The 19,921-nt window shown below is 38.7% G+C and overlaps 1 protein-coding gene across 4 annotated transcripts in view; it reads right to left on the bottom strand.

The window, feature by feature from the left end:
- sas (stranded at second transmembrane protein) overlaps positions 1-19,921 on the bottom strand; it is a 186,510-nt gene that overhangs the window by 59,275 nt on the left and 107,314 nt on the right. For all 4 annotated transcript variants that reach the window (XM_083137678.1, XM_083137676.1, XM_083137680.1 and 1 more), the window contains exons 2-4: positions 17,359-17,556; positions 9,377-9,646; positions 4,881-4,937 (exon numbers count right to left, since the gene is read on the bottom strand). In XM_083137678.1, the coding sequence (XP_082993804.1) occupies positions 4,881-4,937; positions 9,377-9,646; positions 17,359-17,556 (525 nt within the window). The remainder of the gene's footprint in view (positions 1-4,880; positions 4,938-9,376; positions 9,647-17,358; positions 17,557-19,921) is intronic.

Here is a 19,921-nt window from a genome sequence, read left to right as displayed (position 1 = left end):
CAACCCCAACATTCTTTTGTTCTTCACAATGAATACATTTAAGTCACACCTGGTTAACCTGCTGTGGTTGTGAAAGAGCACTCTCGTATACACATGTGGACTGCAGAGGGAGCAGTGGTAGTGTAGTACTAATATTAGTGTGGACATCCAGAAGGGGTGCAAGGGGGGCCACGCCTCCACATGGAAAATGAAAGTCAAACAAAAATTATATATTTCTTACATATAATTTAATTTCAGCCACAATAATACATGTTAATTATTGCATGAACATGAAAAAATTAAATTGAAGCAATATCTTTGAGGGGACAACACTATTGTGGGGAAATATATGCTTTGTTCGCAGCCCTCTCCTGGAAAAAATATCTTGCTTGCCCCTGGAAAAAATCCTGCAGACGTCCATGAAGATGGGCAGAAATAAGAGTGAGCAAGGCAGGAAGTTTTTCCACAGCATTTGTGGTGAAAAACCTCTCATCTAATTCGTAACAGTACAGCATGGCATTGTAATCATGGCAGAAAAAACAGAAGATGGTTCCATGAGAAAGAGGGATCCTTCCTCACACAGTTCTTTTTACCACTCAATGCAAGTGTTAAGCTCTCATTGCACAGATTGATTCCTGGCCATCACAAGTGGAAGCAAGCTGCTCAAGTCTGATTTAAATTAACTATGGATTTGCAAATGGCAGGCTAGCCAATACCATATTTGCCGACGTACAAGACACACTTTTTTTCCCTTTAAAAGTAGGGTGCATCTTATACATCAATACTCAGTTTTTGACTACCGGTACCTTCAATTCTGATTTAGATGAGGTTTCAAGTGACTTCATTTAGCTCTAAAGTTGAATATAAGTTTTGATGAAGAAAATTCTTTCCTAGTTAGATTGCATAAGTTATTTGTTGAAAGTAGACCTACATATTGCTTCATATTTGAAATACTGTAAATTAATTATAATATTCAGTGACACAAGCTATTTCCTTAAAAATGTGTACAAAAAATGGGGTGCATCTTATACGCTGGCAAATAAAGTATACGAAGGTCATTCGGAAAGTAACTTCCGCTCGGGTATAAAAGACTGAAAGAAACAACTCTAAGTTATTTTCCCACAAAAACACCCTTCTGTTGAGACACTTGTCATATTGGTGAACAAGGTTTACAATACTCATCTCAAAGAAATCTGCCGCCTGTGCATTCAGCCATGCAGTAACACTGTCCTTGAGCTCCTGATCATTGTTGAAGCGCTGTGCTCCTAGCCACTTCTTTATTCGTGTAAAAGAGGTGATAATCGCTAGGGGTCAAATCTGGGCAGTAAGGAGGGTGGTCAAACAATTCCCACTGAAAATGTTGGAGAAGTTCCTTGGTTCGAGCAGCAGTATGAGGGCGAGCGTTATCATGCACAAGAACAATGCCAGAACTCAACATGCCACGTCGCCTGCTTCGAATTGCTCGCTGCAATTTCTTCAAGGTTTCACAATACACTTGGGCATTGCATGTTGTGCCTCGTTTCAGGAACTCCACCAACAGTATCCCTTTTCTGTCCCAAAACACAGTTGCCATGAGTTTTTCCATGGCTGAATGCACAGGCAGCAGATTTCTTTGACATGGGTATTGTAAACCTTGTTCGCCGATATGGTGTCTCAACAGAAACGGTGCTTATGTAGAAAAATAGCTTAGAGTTGTCTCTTTCAGTTGTATATAATAAAAACTCTCACAATGTCCTGGTGTTTCATTTATACCCAAACGGCAGTTACTTTCCGAATCACACTTGTATATCAAATGTTATGATAACGGGAAGTGAAAGACAAGGAAATACGAATGGGAATGGCAAAATTTGGATCAAATGTTTGTTAAAAGAATGGCTATCTGAATGAAATAGATGTTCCATAGGCAAATATGTGAATAATCAATATTCATGGGCATCTGAATGAATGAATATTTTGATACAATGAATATGGGAATGATAACACAGGCCTGCGATGAAAAAAATACAAGGGAAGTGATAGGTGAACTTTATGTATTTTGTCGTGCTGAGTTCGAAAAAAATACAGAAAAATGTCTATCACGTCATGTTTTCTTGAAAAATTTAATTGTAAGTGGATTTGTATGAACATTTACCATAAATATGTTGTTTCGGCGTGGAATAGCTTTCCTCCCTGCCTAACCATTACAAACTATGTAAGAAAACTTTATCTTGCGTATTTTGGCATGAAACTCGGAGACCAGGACAAATCGTGGGCTCCTCATAAAGTGTGTGTGCAGTGTCTCAATGATCTACGCTTATGGCTCAACGGAAAGAAGACTGCTTTACGCTTTGGAATGCCTATGACATGGAGGGAGCCGAGAAACCACTGTGATGATTGTTACTTTTGTGCCTGCCATGTCCGCGGGTATAACCGAAAAAATCACAAGCTAATCTCTTATCCTGAGAACATTCTATCGGCCATACGCCCCGTTCCTCATGGACCTTATGTGCCAGTGCCTTTGCCTCCAACTGAATTACCAGTCATCTCTTCAGAGTCTTCAGACTCGGAACATCCAGACGGTCAAGGCTCCGATACCGAATATAAGCCCTCTGGAGGCGATTCACCTCAGCCCTTCTCTCAGGTTGAACTTAATGATCTGATTAGAGATCTGGGCCTTTCGAAAGAGGCAGCTGAATTGTTGGGCTCCAGATTGAAAAACATTTATTGGCCAAAGGAACCACTTTTTATTGGTACAGGAATCGAGAAAAGGACTTTGTTCAGTACTTTGAGAAAGCGGAGAACCTGGTCTATTGTTCTGATGTTCCCGGATTGATGAGCAAATTTAATATCACCTACGATAAAGATGAATGGAGGCTGTTTATAGATTCATCGACAAGGAGTCTGAAAGCTGTCCTTCTTCATCACGGAAGCCAGTATGCATCTGTACCAGTTGCACACTCGGTACATTTACAAGAACGCTATGAAAACCTGGCTCTCGTCCTCAACAAAATAAAATATGCCGACCACGGTTGGACCATTTGCAGTGATTTAAAAGTTATCTCCATGCTTCTTTGTCAACAAGACGGATATACAAAGTTCCCATGTTTCATTTGTGAGTGAGACAGCCGTGCAAAGACTCAACATTGGGTCAAGAAAGAATGGGCTACAAGACAAAATCTTGAACCAGGCACCAAGAATGTGATTCGGAACAGCTTAGTTGACCCAAAAAAGTATTGTTACCCCCGTTGCATATCAAATTAGGTGTAATGAAGCAATTTGTCAAGGCTATTCCAAAAGATGGCGATTGTTTTAAATACCTGTGCAAAAAGTTTCCAGGTTTATCTGCAACCAAGTTGACAGAGGGAATCTTTGTTGGTCCAGATATCCGCAAGCTCATGAAGGATAAAGACTTTGAGACTAGCATGACAACAACGGAGAAAGAAGCTTGGGTTGCCTTCAAAGATGTGGTCAGTAAATTTCTGGGGAATTACAAGGATCCTGACTATAAAGCACTTGTTATGAATATGCTGGACAAATTTCAAGCGTTGGGTTGCTCCATGAGTGTCAAACTATATTTCCTTCACTCACATGTGGACTATTTCCCCAAAAATTTAGGAGCAGTCAGCGAAGAACAGGGTGAAAGGTTCCACCAAGATATTAAAGATATGGAGCGCAAATATCAAGGACAATGGGACAAGAACATGCTCGCCGACTACTGTTGGATGTTAACACGAGAGAGGCCTGAGATTGCACATAAAAGAAGAACGTCAAAAAGAAGTTTCAAAGGCAAAAGGGTACGTACTTAAATATAAACTTTGTTTGTGTTTGACACAAATTGTAAACTGAACAAACAACAAAACCAAACGTTCATGTACACATACATTGCTCCTTATGGTCAATCGTCTATTTTATGTATGTTACCTTAATAAACACAAATGAACATAATACGTTGGTGCTTTTTTTCTAGAAACTTCACCATAATGGGATGTTAAAAGTGTAAACGCAAGGGAACTTTGTGTTTTTCTCTCGACCAGAGGCGGCTCGTCCGATCTGGCAACAGTGGTTTTCTTCCATTTAAACCTATGCAAAATAAAATCAATTGCTAATAAATCAATTTGCATCACCAAGCATCGATTTTACATAGATTTAAATGGATCAAAACCACTGTTGCCAGATAGTGCATGCAAAATTGTTCGTGAAAATTCCTTTTTACATAGGATTTTAACAAAAATATCGATATCGATTGTACAAAACATCCTGACGTGATGGAAAGAAATGGAGGTCATTTTCGAAATCAGCACACCCAATAACATAAAACTCAGCGTACACGTCTCTTGTATTTTTCAATAACTTCAATTTCGCAGGCCTGTGTAATTAGTCCAATGTTATGTTTTTTGAATACTCGATACAAGATATCTGCCGCTTAGTGTGACAACTGAACCTTCTTTCATTTCACAAAGGTGGGCAGTAAACAAAGCATTTGGAGTAGAAGTCTACATCATGCAGGATAACTATGGCTATGAATGGGGAGAAATCAGATCTATGAGCTTGCACGATGCCTCTACATAGAAAAACATTTATCTACAGAGTTAATTGATGTGTTATACAACTGATGGTAGATTATTATTATATTTGGCTTCATTCATGGTTCTTGAAAAAGATGAAATGTTATATTTATGAAATAATAAACATAATAAACTTCATATTAAAACTGAATTAACGATGGTGTCTCATAATTTCATGCTGTGAAACAAAACAGCCCGATTTTGTAAGGTCTTTGCATGAATTAATCTATTTTTGCATTAATTGTATACCAAATGACAAGTATTAATTTTGAAATGTTACCTAATTAAAATTATAGAAATGCAATTGCATAAGGCAATGAAAAAATAATAGATGTTAACCTCAGTTCATAAACTTACTTTTTCCACCATTGAATATATCTGAATCTAGCTCATTCTCAAACAAAGGTCCAAAATCTGAAAAGAAAAGAAAAATTATCAGATATAAATAAAATTATGAGTAAGAAGAAGCTGATAATTATATTATTATTATATAAGGAAGCAAGAGACAATGCAATCACTATACATTCAGCGGCAGCTCGTGACTTTTCACAGATGCGTGCTACAGGTAGATGTTGTTTCTTGCACTTACAATTATCCCCCCCACAAAAACACATACACATTTACACACTCACTTGGAGTTGCTAGCATACACAGGGTTTTTTTCCCCGAGGGGTCTGGAATTGTAAAGGTCTGTATCACAGCTGCTTTCTATGTACGCTGGAATAAACTATAAAATATTTTGCAGTCACCGCTTTAAGCCTTCATTTTAAGTTATTCAAAGACAAAAATGGTAACTGTAGATTATTTTAAGGGGTGTTTGCATTTAACACTTTTTTTTTGTTTCAGAGTTCTTTGCTACTTTCGTCCGAAACTCAAAATTTGGAGATGGGATGTAGCCCCCATCAATTTCCTAGCACCAACCTCTCGTACGCCACTGCTTGGAACAACAGAGCACAATTATCCTTTACAATGACAGCTCCATATGCCACGCGCATGACCATGAACCGCGCGAAAAAAAATAAAAAATAGTGTCTGATTCTGTAAAGCTATCCACAAACTTTCTTCTTATACTGAGATGACAACTCTTACCGTGCTGTGGATCTGTGTAGCACACTAGCAGACAAATTTCATAGCGCACTGCAAATTTTTGAGCCTCTTAACGTGAGAAGTTTCATTTCACTGCAGTGTTTTATTAAACATCTTGAATCTATGAAATGTGTCCCTTCCTTTCTTTTCATTTTAGTAAACTGAGTAGCGTGCTATAGCACGGTAGCACGTATTATGCAGCCGCCACTGATTCTTGTGAACAAAAAATACTTTTACTTCTGAATATTGTTGCAACAAAATATATCATATATTGGTTGGATTGATATAAATTGTAATTACAAGTCTACTTTTAGGAGCTATTTTTACTGATATATATAGTGTAAGATGTAACATTATCATATGCCATAGTTGTCTCCTGATAACTTCAATTTAAAGTATTTTTCAAGATATATGTACTAATCAGATATTGCTCTGTATTTCAGGTGGAGTACAATTATAAAATATGATTGAATGATTTAGTTTATTATACTTTCACTTCTCTGCCACTTTTGGCTAAATGCAACGATGAGGATGAGTGATGATATGATGAAATTGATGAAGGGACACTCACAAAGAACAGCCAATGCCCAGACTGAAATTAGAACCTGTGACCCCTGGCCTGATTTGAACTCTTAAAATGAAAAGGAAGACCACTGTGTCTAATATTCGCTCATCGAGTATGAGAGTTTCCCCAAGAATAAGAAGATAATTATAATGACGATAATAATTATCATTGTTAGTTGCTAATATAATTGGCACTAAAGTTTTATTATCAGTAACAATATTATTTTTATAATAACTACCTCATCAATTTTATATCAATGACCTGAACTTGTTCGCTACAAATATTTCTGGCAATATCCATGCTCCAAGCCCACAGCATGTGTGCGTGAAGGGGTGTGGCTGTATCCACATATCCAGTATCCAGAGGTGTCTCATGAACGAGTGCGGGAAAAAGGACAGCTTGCTCTGAGACGACATTCATGAGCATTTCTACATTCTAATTTCTTCATATATGAGAAGTATTTATTTTACACGAGAGCGCTGAACTAAGCGTATATTATATTTCTTGGATCTGAAGTGATGCATGCATCAATTGTGGGAAAAGAATTATTACTTTCTTTCACTTCAGATCCAAGAAATGTAATATAAGCTTAGTTCAGCGCTCTCGTGTAAAATAAATACTTCTCCTATATGAAGAAATTAGAGTATAGAAATGCTCATGAATGTCGTTGCAGAGTAAGCTGTCCTTTTTCACAATTGACGCATGCGCAGCATGCACCGCATGTGTTAACGAGATGCTGTATCTTGTTCTGCAGCTTGTCTGCATGGGTGCAGAGTGTCACTATACACCCTGTTTTTATCATTGGTATGGAGATGCAGTCCTCAGATAGTTTGTACTTCTTGGTTGCAAAGATGATAGTGAAAATGAATTTTACTTCTTTAAGAAAAACAAATCTTAATCATGACACTTTTTGTTTTAATGACAACTATATTTTATGTTCTTGTTGTTAAGGACTTGTCATCCTAGGATGTGATAGGTGCAAATAGGCCAAGTGGTGATTTGCAAATTTATAATTCAAATATTTGAATTAACATTTCAATCAATCACTATTTACCATGATTAATTAATCTATTCTTGTACATAGACTTGGAATCAAAATCAAGATGAAGCAGTTGCCTACGGAACAATAATTTATATTATATTAACATTCAGAGCAATAGGTAGCTAGTGATTTCTGTGCCTGGGGCGAGAATAAAATTTGGTGCCCTGATCGACTTCCCCCCTCACTTGGGACACATGCTATTCTCCTAACTTACACTTAGTTTTTAATATTCGCAAATAAACAACAATTTATCATAGCAAAAATTATATTAATTTTCTTTGAAGTGCAGGCTTTCCTTTACAACAAAAGTCTTTTGTTCCATAACTGAAGCATGGCTCAACAGTTATTTCTCTGTTCTGTGGATAGTTTACAATGTATTGCTGCACAGTACAATTAGGGGGGCATGTAAGCTATGTTCCCAGCAGACAACATTGTAAAAATGAGTTGTGTGCTTAAAATGTACATAATAAAACACAAAAACTAAGTACTATTTTATAAATGAAATGATTAAGCAGTACTAAGAATATTCTTTTATGTACGATACCTGTTTTTAAATGATAAATAGAAACTTCACATGACTTATGGAAATGATTGTATTGCAAGCAATAGAATTTTTAGATGTATTTCCTTGTCAACTGGCAATAATATTTATTCAAAGGGTGCAAATACTTCCAAGGGAAGTATTTTGCTCACCTTTTTTTGTCTTCTTGCTCATTCAACACCATATATATCTGACTCTATGCCTTGAGCAAGCCCCCACCCCTCATTAATTAACATTAATGATAAAGAAGTAAAACTCTGGGCAATGTAGCAGGCATTGCCATAGTGTATTTCGAACTTCATAGTAACCTTTGAAGGTGCAAGGTGTAAAATGAAAAATTAGCACATTATAAATTATGCTAGTTCACCAAACTTATCCATACCCAGATACACACTCACCAGGGGCGATTCCTCCATGTAAGAAGTGTGGAACTTCTTGCAGTTCATTTTTACTTATTTTCAGTTCTCTACTTTTTAGGAGTTTAATGCGTGTCATAAAATTACGAGCTTGTATGAGCGCAATATACGTACAATTGCCTAGGTTAGCTACTGTCAAGAGTTGACTGCCCTCGCTCGCTCCAGTAGCAGTCCAAAGACGATGAATGTGGGCTTTTCTGCCGCTCGCTGAGAAACCTCGGCAGTCATCCTACAGACAGATGGGTGGGGGCTGGAAGGGGCAGTGAAGGGAGTGGGGAAATGTTACGGAGATTGGCAAGGATCGAGGAACCAGCAAGACTTTCCTCAATCAGCGATGCCAACCCCAACAAAATGTTACTAAACCAAGCACAATTTGATCTTTGTTGGCACTTAGCACCATTTCTAGCATAATCTGCAAACGCCAATCCCTGGGAGAGGGAAATCTTATTTGTACTTCACCAGCGGACATGTTTCAAATGAAAGAGAGTATGCCGATCCAGCAGAAAGCTTTTTTACAACCATGCCACGATCCATCCTCTGTCACTTCTTCATCCTGCCCGATTTAGTACGTCAGAAGATTTTATGGAAATCGGTAGAAAGTTGGGGGTAAACAATTTTCTCAAACCTTTTTAAGTTCGATTTTGAACCCATGTCATTTGTTGCACCATTTTAAACAATTTGGGGGGGGGGAAATTTACACTATTACATAAGTAAATAAAGTAACGCAAGTTCAAAACTCTAGAAAAGCAGATGCAGAATTACAATTATCCAAAAAATACCACAATTTAGAAGCATTTAGCATAACTTCGAAGTTTAAGCAACACTTTTTATTATCGTCAATCCACACAATAGGGAGGGAGAAGAAAATATAAATTCTTGTAAAATCTGAAATATCGTCAATGTTATTTTCGTCAATTTTTATAGGTTTACATTTAAATATTTCGTAGTTCAAAGTGAGGAGCAAGGGCCACTTGCCACACCTTGAGCATGGGCCTGCAGCTAACATTCTAAATGCAATGGGTACTACAAGCAAGACGTGTGAATGTAATTGAACCCATTTTTGAAACCTTCCTTGGTTTACCATAACTTCTTCCTACACTCTGGAAAAGCCACGAGTCGCCATGACACACACACACACATAGCTATAGATTAAATAAAATTCAAAGAAAAGTTTATACTGATGTAAATATTATGAATATTTACCACTGGAATGTTTCATCAAATCATCTTCCATCTGCATGATTCCAGCACACACCACAACAGAACAGCATTCATCGCTTCGTGGGTCATCGCGACGCTCGTGACATGCAGGGTCTCCAGTTACTTCCCCTATCCTGAAGAGTGGCCTCGGGCAAGAGAAGTCCTCACACTTGAATGATCCATCCTCACTGCATTTGCACTGTAATGTGCAGTTGTTACTGTAGTATGATTTTCCAACTATAATCTTCTTTCCGTCATGATCACAGGATGTTACTGTAAAGAAAGCATATGTTACAAGTAGTCGTAAATTTAGAAGGATTTAATTTTGGCATGCAGAATAATTAAAGGAAATCGACAAGTTATTTTGCAATGTAAGAGTACATAAATGTTCCAGCGGAATATTACAACACCATTAAGCCTTGTTTCCATGATATGGAAAACTCAATATGCTGACCAAGGCAGAAACTTATTTTATTTTAAAACAAACTAAACGTAACGTTTCAACCTTCTAGCAAGGTCTTCTTCAGACTCTGTACCAAGTACAAATTTCTTGGTACTTGTTCTTGGTACAGAGTCTGAAGAAGACCTTGCTAGAAGTTTGAAACGTTACGTTTAGTTTATGTTTTAAAATAAAATAAATTTCTGCCTTGGTCAGCATATTGAGTTTTTCATGGAATTTTACGTTCCTGTATTCTACATTTTCCCACATTATACATTCATTCTTCATGGTTTCAACAGAATATAATAAATAAGGTAGTGATTGCTGCTGCAGCTGTTTCAAGCATTCCCATTGGCTGGTAGCTTTTGGGGGTGGTAAATGATCTGTGGTCATTAGGTTAGGCTTGTTGCGATTGGTTCTCTTAGAAGATGATGATAATGGAAAATGGTTGTAGCAGCAATACCGGCCAACAAATAATATGCATATAACCAGCCCTGTAGCCAGAATTATATTTCAGAAGGGTCTCATCCCTTATCAGCATCCGCCAATTAAAGTTGAAAAGGTTGGGGTCAATTACCACTATGCACTAATTAAATTTTTAGGATTTTGGGAGGGACTTCAGCCACCCGACCCCTCCCGCTGGCTATGTGCTTGTGTATAACATTATAAAAATTTCAATATTTTCAAATTTTTATGCATTTTAAATGCATAAATGATGGTCAAGGTCTGCAGGAGCTTTAGTTTTGGTGATACATGCAACATTCTGAAAAAAAAAACAAAAAAAAAACAACTGTCTATTCAACATGTATGACTACCATGCGAGAGACCCGGGTTCGATCCCCGGCAGGGAGAACCGGGACTTTTTCAACCTGTTCAAGTGGCTACGGCGCCCACCCAGAGTCGTATAAAGTGGGCACCTGGAGGAAATTCTGGGGGTTAAAGGCGGCCAGGGTCGTGGTGCTGATCACATCAACCCCAGCTCAGCCAAATCAAGAAAGTGTGGGGCCATAACCTCACACCCCTTCAAGGCGTGGTGCAAAGCACAAGGGAGCACTTTACTTTTATTTTACTGTCTATTCAACTGTGAAAGGTTTCCTTGGAACAAACATGGTAACATGCAGTAACAATTGCAGTGCAGTGTGCAGTGGCATGCCAAGGGAGGGTTAGTGGGAGTCATCAACCCTCCCCCCCCCTTTTTGCCCAGTTTTCCTAAGAAAAAGAACGTTGCAGGCATAAAAAGATCGCAAAATGAGGGATGACTGCTAAAAAAAAATGTACCCCTCCCCCTTCAAAATCCTGGCCTGTGGGCCACTTTTAAAGATTTCAGATGCCACATCTTCAAAGATTGATTCATTTGGTGTTTAGAGTCCACTTTATGCACAGCAAGGCTAATCGGGACTGGACCTACAGTTTAAAGTGGGATCCGAACCACTATGTGCCTCCACCGGGTATCGAACCCGGGACTCCTTGATTACAAGGCGACGACCCTACCACTGCACCATCAGGGAAGTCTACATCTTCAAAGAAGAGTATATTTTGTTAATAACATTGTTATTACATGATCCAAATAGGGATTAATCATAAAAGTGTAAATATTGGCGTATATGCAAATTACAGTTGCACTGAAAAAGTTTTAAATTTTACGTTCAGAACTACATGATGCAGGATGCAGTGTGCTACGAACACAGAGGTCATGGGTTCGAATCTTTCAAGCTTTCCCATCGCATTAACCATTATCTTTACACTTTCCTACTTTGTGACTAGGTGGGGCAGCAATATTTTGGGCGGGTCATTGCCCAATGTGGTGTCACCTCTGCTCGTAACAGGGAACTAAGAAAACAGATATTTCGACATCAAAATAAGTTACAGTTTGAGGTTTTGTCTTTCTGCGCCTTGCACCTGCACAAAGCATGAAAGGGTAAGGCGACTTGAAAAGTCCAAAGGCCAAACTCTCCGCTTACAAACCTTCCCACACTTTCTTCCTGCTTTTTCTTCCCCGTCGGCGCTTGTGTTTTGTTTTCACATGGCTTTCAGAGGCAATTATAGGTCCAGTGGAGAGAGCGGGCATAAAGAAGGAAGGAAGGGACGCTAAAACGGTGCATTGAGACCAAAGACCCCTCCATTGAAAGGCCCTGCCTCCTGTTATTTGCATCCAGGTCCGTTTCCACATTGAACTGGCAGTTAGAAGGAAGATGCTAGGTTATGGAGTGTGTTAGCGGAAGACAAGGGAACTCGGGGAGAACAAAAATGTGTGTTGGTGCACTGATTGAAAGTAGGTCTGTGAACTCCAAACAAAATTCTTTTACCTTTTGGATAAACAATGCTGATCAAAAACCAGTTCGTGATGGCATCACAGTCACGAACACTTCTGGGTTGCAACAACTGCATCGACTTTCAATCAGGGTCCTTAAAAGTCCAGGAACCCATAATTTCGAATGGGTTCTATTGGGACCGGAACCTTTTTTCTCGCACAATTTAAATTCGGTCCAAGTTGCGTATTGTTACATTGACCGTATTTTAATTGTTCCTGAAAAAAGGTTCCTGGACCGTATTTAAATTGATGCGGGAGAAAAGGGTCTTGGACCGAATTTAAATTACAGAAAAAATGTTCCTGGACCGGATTGAAATTCATTCTGGAAAAAGTTCCTGGACCGAATTTAAATTGAACCGGAAAAAAGGTTCCTGGAACGAATTTAAATATGAAAAGGTTATACACTGTGTAAAACACATTTACGTTTGCTGATTTTCTCTCCTAGTCCGGGATTGAATTTATTTAGCTACAATTCTTGAACCAGGGTTGACCGATTAAAAGTTGCTTTCTAAAAATGTCCACGAGTACGTTTTACATTGGAATGTCACACTGCGGTTGTAGAAAACGTAGCGCAGGGAATAAATCTTTCGTGGGCCAGGTTCAAAAACTCCCTTGTCGAAGAGTTGCTGTACATAACGCTATGGACTATATTAGTGTGGCGTCACATTGAGTTCAAACAAACCCGTCACGTGTTGCTCCGGCATCCGATCCAGGAACCGCATCCAATAGGAGCCGTCGATGAGGTAACGTGAGGCTGCTGTGTTCCCAGCAGATATCACAACAGGGAAGGGCAGTGTTGCTACGCGCGCGAGAGAATGGGGCTACATGGAGAGAGGGTAACCTAATGTGACTGCAGCGTTTGCGTTTCGCCCATTTCTACCTTGTACACCCAGCGGCGAAAGAAACAGTAGACAAGTTGTCCACAGCCATTTTCATTCGGTCTGTATTACACAATGTGTGATGAATGAATTGGAATTGAATTGCCTGCTTCGAACCAACATAGTTTCATTCCTTAAAACAACACAGAACGTAGAATAAAAAAGTAATGAAAATAGCAGTGATGTGCCGTAGACTATACGTTTACGTCTACATGCGTTGTCTACACGTAATCTACGCGTAGATTACATTGGGTTGTAGTTTACATAGACTACGTAGGCAATCTAAAGTACATTAAAATTAATTTTCAAGGCTTTCATGAAAGGAAAGTGACATTTTCAACTATATTTGTTCCTAACGAAATGAAAAGATTCCTACTTACAACAAAATGTCTCTTCTCTTCTATCATCAACTATGGAAGAAGATAAATAGTATGCAAAAAAGACAACAGATGGCAGTCGTGAGGCAAGAGTGGTCTTTTCCCCCCCAAAAAAAACACACACTAGAATATTTCTATTAGGTTTCTTCCTAGGTGAGAAATTGTTCGAATTTGGAAGAAAGAGTATGAAAAGTTTCCTTCACACACCAGCAACTGATACGTAGTATAATTTTCTTTTAATTCCACGGCGCCCTTCGCTAAGTTATCACCTTTCGCGATGTTGTTTACATAGATTACGTAATCTACGTATATAAAATAGTCGACGTGTAGAATGTAGACTATCGTTGTTTACGCGTAGACGCACATCACTGGAAAATAGTGGTGGACCATTTGCCTACCATTATCTTTGCCGGTGACTGTACCTTAGATTCTCGAGACAGCCAGCACCTGGATTAGTCTTTCATGCTCACAAGTGGATAATTGTTTATCGTCAGGTCCGTATTCGATCCAAGTTGTGTATTGTTTCATTTGAATACGAAACTTGGACCCTATTTAATCTGATTCGGAAAAAAGGTTCCTCGACCGTATTTAAATTGATCGGGAAAAAAGGTTCCTGGACCGAATTGAAATACTTTACAGATAAAAAGGTTCTTTACGGTCCAGAACCCATTTAAGCTTGCTGATTTTCTCTCCTGAACCGGAATTGAATTTGTTTAAAATTCCTGAACCTTTAACAACCTTGCTTTCAATGGAATCTTTACATCCAAGAAGTGCCCGTAACTGCACAATCTTTGCATACAGTACACCCGTGGTTTCCTGAGTGTGCGCCGCGGCGTCGTGAAATGTTCCAATATTTTCATTGAAATGATACTTACTTGTTAGTTTACACCGGGTTTTAGGACTTTTCACACATAAAATGTTTCTCAATTTGAAATACGTGTTTATTTTTTTCACTTAAGGCAAGCAACCTAACCACACTAACACAGCGTTGTAAGCAGGAGCGTATATTCTAGGCTAGCTAGGCTATCTGCGAAGGCTGAAGTCTAGAGAATAAAATACAGGAGATAAATCGATCAGACAACCTGATTGCTTATGAGTTGGCAACCTGATTTGCTTTGAGTTGACAACCTGATTTCTTATGAGTTGGCAACCTGATTTGCTTTGAGTTGGCAACCTGATTTCTTAGGAGTTGGCAAATTTATTTTTATTCATAGCATACAACCACGTGACAGTGAGATAGCCCAGATCTTGGGCTCAGTATACGCCACTGATTGTAAGTGTTAGATAGGCCTACATTCTGACTTGGGCGCCACGAAGAAATCTTGAAACACTAAGAACGCCGTGAAACGAAAAAGTTTGGGAACCACTGCACTACACCATACCATACTCCACCACTGAAACAAACTTGCAAATGGCACATCTTATTTTTCTTATTTTATAAGAACAATAAGTTGTTCCACTGTTTCTGAGGAATTCCAAGTAAAGGAAAATAGCAATCGGGGGTCAAAATTATTTTATTTAACTTCATTACTTCATCATTTCCCTCACACGTTTGAATTAATGAAACTTACAAATCAATTTAATGATGCACAATAGCCTGAATGTGTGCTAACAAAAGACAATCGGGACGTTTTCAGGTCCAGGCTGCGAACAGGAAAAAGATATGACTGTCGACTAAATCAGGGTGCCTGCTACCTTAAAGTAAGGACAGTCGTTCTGTTATTTCGTGACTGGGTAACCGGAAGTGTAACACGTCTAATTTCCTACGTGGAATTTTCGTGCAAAAGTCTAGAAAGTATTACATCTTCAAAAGACTGCTGCAACTGGCTCGACAAATTTCCTTCGCCAGGCGAAGGTGAAAATGACCAATTAAAAACCTGTCACACTCGTTACCGATTTCACACGGTACGGCATGGCATGCCCGGAAATCGAACATGGATCTTTTCATGCCGAACGCGGAAGGAAGTACTTCTAATTCTCTAATTAGGCGCCCTTTGTCTCTAACTTTCTAATGCAGCTCCGAACAATGCGCAGAATGAGACAATGAAGCAGCAACATTCCCAACTGGTCAAGGCTTGCAGTGGACAGTTCCGAAGGGAGGCAAGTCCAAGTAGTATAGCAGGAACAACTAAAAGGTAAATAATTTCCCAATATGACCCTGAAAATGACGTCATATTAGATACACTTATAAACCAAGAAAATTTATTGCCAGTTAAGTCTACTTTGTGCTCATATAGTAAGTTAATCAGGACTGAGCCTATAGTTTAAAGTGTTCTATAAAAATGTGTCTCCACCGGGATCCCTTAATTACAAGGCTTCAGAGCTACAGGTTACAACAGTGGCAAAAACAAGTTTTGGAGTTTTTTCGTACAACATACTCTTGCCAAAAATAATAACAAAAATTAGAGAAAATGTACAAAAATTTCGTTTAAGTCCATTGTGTACACAGGGTAATCAGGACTGACCAATAGTTTATGACTAGGCCTCGGAAGTTGAGGAAAAATCCTATTTTTTCCCCCAGTGTCCGAAGACGAGGCCCAACATAATATATGTTCATTTTGGATCATTGTAGGCCAGAAAAAGGTGGATTTTATTTGTCCTTTTTTGCCTTTTTCGGCGTCTTTTTGGCTTATTGGTCCTTTTTTAGCCTTTCTTAAAGTCTTAACGGCTTTCTTTTTGCAACTTCACCTTCTTTCGACTACGTTTTTACTGCCCATTCTCAATTCGAATCATCATCAGTTCATCACCTCTTAAACATCCTTTCTGTAGTAAAGAAATAAACTAAAAAAAAAAAAGAGAGAGGAATAAATATATTTGAACCGATCCCTGAAACGAGAGAGAAACATTTTTGGACGACTGAAGCAGGCACGGTACAAGGTCCTTTAACCGTAACTTGTGCGCTGTAAGTGGCAACTTTCCCTTGTTTTGAACCTTTCAGTTTTTTCGCACTGTGTGTTCCATACCACCAGAATTTTGTATTTTTTTATTCATTAAATATGTAATTAAAATGAAGTTATTAATTAATTTGGATCACATTTATACGTCCTTTTTTCCGTTTTAAGTCCTTTTTTTATATTTTTAGGTCTTTTTATAGGTCTTTTTTTTGGCAATTTATAGGTCTTCAACTTCAGAGCCTTATTTATGGCATTCCAACAGCCTTCGCAGGGAATCGAATCAGAGAGCTTTTGTTTACAAGTAGCAATAAAAATACTGCAAAAATGAACTATGTTATTGATATTAAATGATAATGGAGACAAAAAGCACAATTAAAAATTCAATAAATATATATAGGCGTAGTTATGCCTCGTAAGTGCCTCACTTGATAGATATTAAAAATAAATGCATTGAATTTTTGTTATGTCGCTTCTCTGTCACTTGTTAGTCGCGACGATGGATCATGATTCGGTGAAACTAATGAAGGAATACTCACAGAGAACACTCGTACCCAGGCCGGAAATTGAACCCGCGAACTTCAAGATCGAAGGTCGACCATCTAACGCCACGGCGAGATAGCACACACAAACATACAAGGAGAGATTTTAAAATCGGGGAACTTGAGAGGGCACCATATTTCGGCAACCATCTTCTTTTGCCAGCTTTGCAGTTTTCTGGCCATCAATGGGTCCCAGTACATACGTTGGAGTTCCATAATGAGCTGGACTGACACACTTCCGACAGATTTGACACATTTCTGCATTTGTGCTGCCATCTGGAACGCTTGACGGGAACTAATTCACACACGTTTATGATAATTTTCAACTATCTGGGGAACCTTCCAGAATTAAAATGAAAATTATACTAGGGGAATATTTCATAATTCTCTGCCAGATTTTGGATGATTTGTTGCCGAGGATTCAAGGAAATTTCTTTAAAACATGATTTGACCACCCCGTGTAAAGGTGTGTTCTAACGCAGTTCCCCAAAACCACTAGAAATAACTCGATTCAAAAAAGGTTCTTAGGGAAGCAGTAACTACTTACCAGGCGCACATTCGTTCTGCTGGTTACGGGAGTAGCCAGGGGCGCACTCGCAAATGGGGCGGTGGTCACGGGGGACGCAGACAGCATGCTGCAGAGTGGATTCGCAGGGCCGCAGGACTCGGCAAGGATCTGCGCATGCGCCTCCCAGGCAGAACTGGTCGCTCTTGCAATCGGTGTCTAGCGAGCACGATGTCTGGGCTGAAAATAACAAGAAATATCAATGCATTAATTATAATTCAACTTTAGATGTCATTGCACTTAAAAATTTCAAATAAAGAATTGTTCGTTCGTCGTTTTGAGAGCAAAGAAAGTCAAAAACAACCCCATAACAGCATTACTGTTCACGATTTATTCCTGTATAACTTCAAACCTGAACGAAGCTTATCTCATTTATTTAAAAAAATATTATTGTGCAATTGAAATCATTAAATTAATTACGTAAATATTAAGCAATACATTAGATTTAGACATGTGTGCATAATTCTTTTCTAAATCGTGTTATTAAAAACTTGTGACATTACAGCCATTCCATTCAGTCTATGTAAACTGTCTTGTCGCTACACTAAACTAAAAACTAAATATATCATTTTTTTTATTATTTTTAAATTTGCTTCGCTTTTCTGCCACTTTTGGCTAATGGCGAAGATGAAGGTAAATGGTGATTAGATGAAATGGATGAAGGGACAAGAACAAGCACATCTAACGACACAACACGAGTCGCACAAAGGATTATACTGGTTGCGAGTTCAGACGCCAGAGCCTCGTTAGTCTGCAAAATGCAGTCCAGCGTGTACTACGTCGAAGGGAGGTTGAGATTTGGGTGTCTATAGAAATGTTCACCTCTTACACAGCACAAAAATAACAAATATCTCATATCAATAAACAAAAGAATTAGTCGTTACGATTGTATATAATTTATATAGCCTATCATATCTCCGATGCAAACTGTTAAATGTTTAACAGAAGAATAGTGTAAAATTTACGTTAACTACTAACAGCAGAGGGTATTTATAACATTTGGATCCTAGGCTGTTCTTAGATTTGGGCCCTGCCGATATCATCATTATTATCATCATCATTAAACTTAGATAAAACAATACACTTACCCGGTGGAGGCACAAAGTGGTTCGGATCCCACTTTAATTGTAGGCCCAGTCCCGATTAGCCTTCCTGTGCGTAAAGTGGACTTAAAACACCAACTCAACTCAAAACAATACACTTAGATTTAACAAGAGAATACTCTCCTAAATGTGTTTCAATTTGGCTTTCATAGCAGCAAACTTGCAGGATATCAGCATTCGCTGTGAAGGAAGGATAACTAAAAAGTGTGCTATCTGACGCTGAATTTCTGAGGGCAGTTTTAATTCTTTTTAGAACACTGGACGAAAGCTCCACTGTCATTTGATGGTAAAATACTTACAAAAATTCTCAGAGCAATGTCAAGGTTTGGGGAGAAAACACTGTTAAATGTTTTGCACGAATATTTATTGAATAGTGACCAGCTGAATTCACTTCATACTTTGCTTCAGTCAAGTGTTAATCCTTTGAAAAATCTTGAAACTGATGGTCTTTGTAACTTCTGCCTCTTTTGTATTTCACTTTTGTGCGGCCCCCTGGACTTGCGATGGCCTAGTGGCAAACCCCCCTAACTGTCTAACAGTGTATTTCACTGTAGACAAAATATGCACAGGTGTGAAAGAATTGTTCCTTCCGTGTCTTGGAGACAACTGTTACGAAATTTTAACTGATATGCTCCAGTCATTATCTCAATCTAAACTAACAATCTACACTTCACAATTTGGAGTACCGCAGCACCAAATCTCTCAGAAAAATCCCGTGCGACAAGTGTCAAATGGAGCAAAAATGTACTTCCCGCGCAAAACAATCCTATCTGCAGCCATCGTAAATGTAGCGAAGCAGGTGCACGGAATGACATCGGTTCTGTTATGAGAAAAAAGGTTCAGGAAAAGCTCATATAATATTATCCGCCATTTCTTAACGTGTGAAAAGCAGCCCAGGTTGCGTCGATGTTCTTTTGTTCTTGACGCTACGGTTAGCTCGGAACACCTCACTGACCCAATTCACATAGCAATATCATCAGGTGTAATTCTCGTTTATTACACTCTTACATTAGTGTTATGTATAAGGGAATGGATGCGGAATTGCTCCTTAAACGGCAAGGGAACATGCGTTTCGAGTGGAGCGAAGGGAAGAGAATTTTATGTGAACCAAATAACGCTGCGATATTGTTTCTTATGCACGGGAATTTCGTTCATGCACTTTACCAACTCTATTAGAAATGCATTTGTTTAAAAGGTGCTTTTGTGTGTCATTCTCATTCGTACAGCGTAAAGCTGGAAAGAAAATGTGTTGACTCGTTTTTATGCCACCAATTAGCAAATACTAGAACTAGAAAATCGATTTAGTGGACAGAATGACCTACGAAATACCAGCATAACACAGTGAGTTAACATTTGTTCTTTGCAGAGCCGAAACAGCTAATAAAATGCACAATAGCACATATGAAAATTGCTTAAGGATTTAGCCCAAGGAGTTCTAGAAC

Source organism: Lepisma saccharinum, chromosome 16 (genome assembly GCF_977018435.1).
Source record: "Lepisma saccharinum chromosome 16, izLepSacc3.1, whole genome shotgun sequence".
NCBI classification, from domain to species: Eukaryota; Metazoa; Arthropoda; class Insecta; order Zygentoma; family Lepismatidae; genus Lepisma; species Lepisma saccharinum.
Note: the sequence above shows the minus strand (reverse complement) of the source record. Positions and strands in the feature narration are given on the sequence as shown.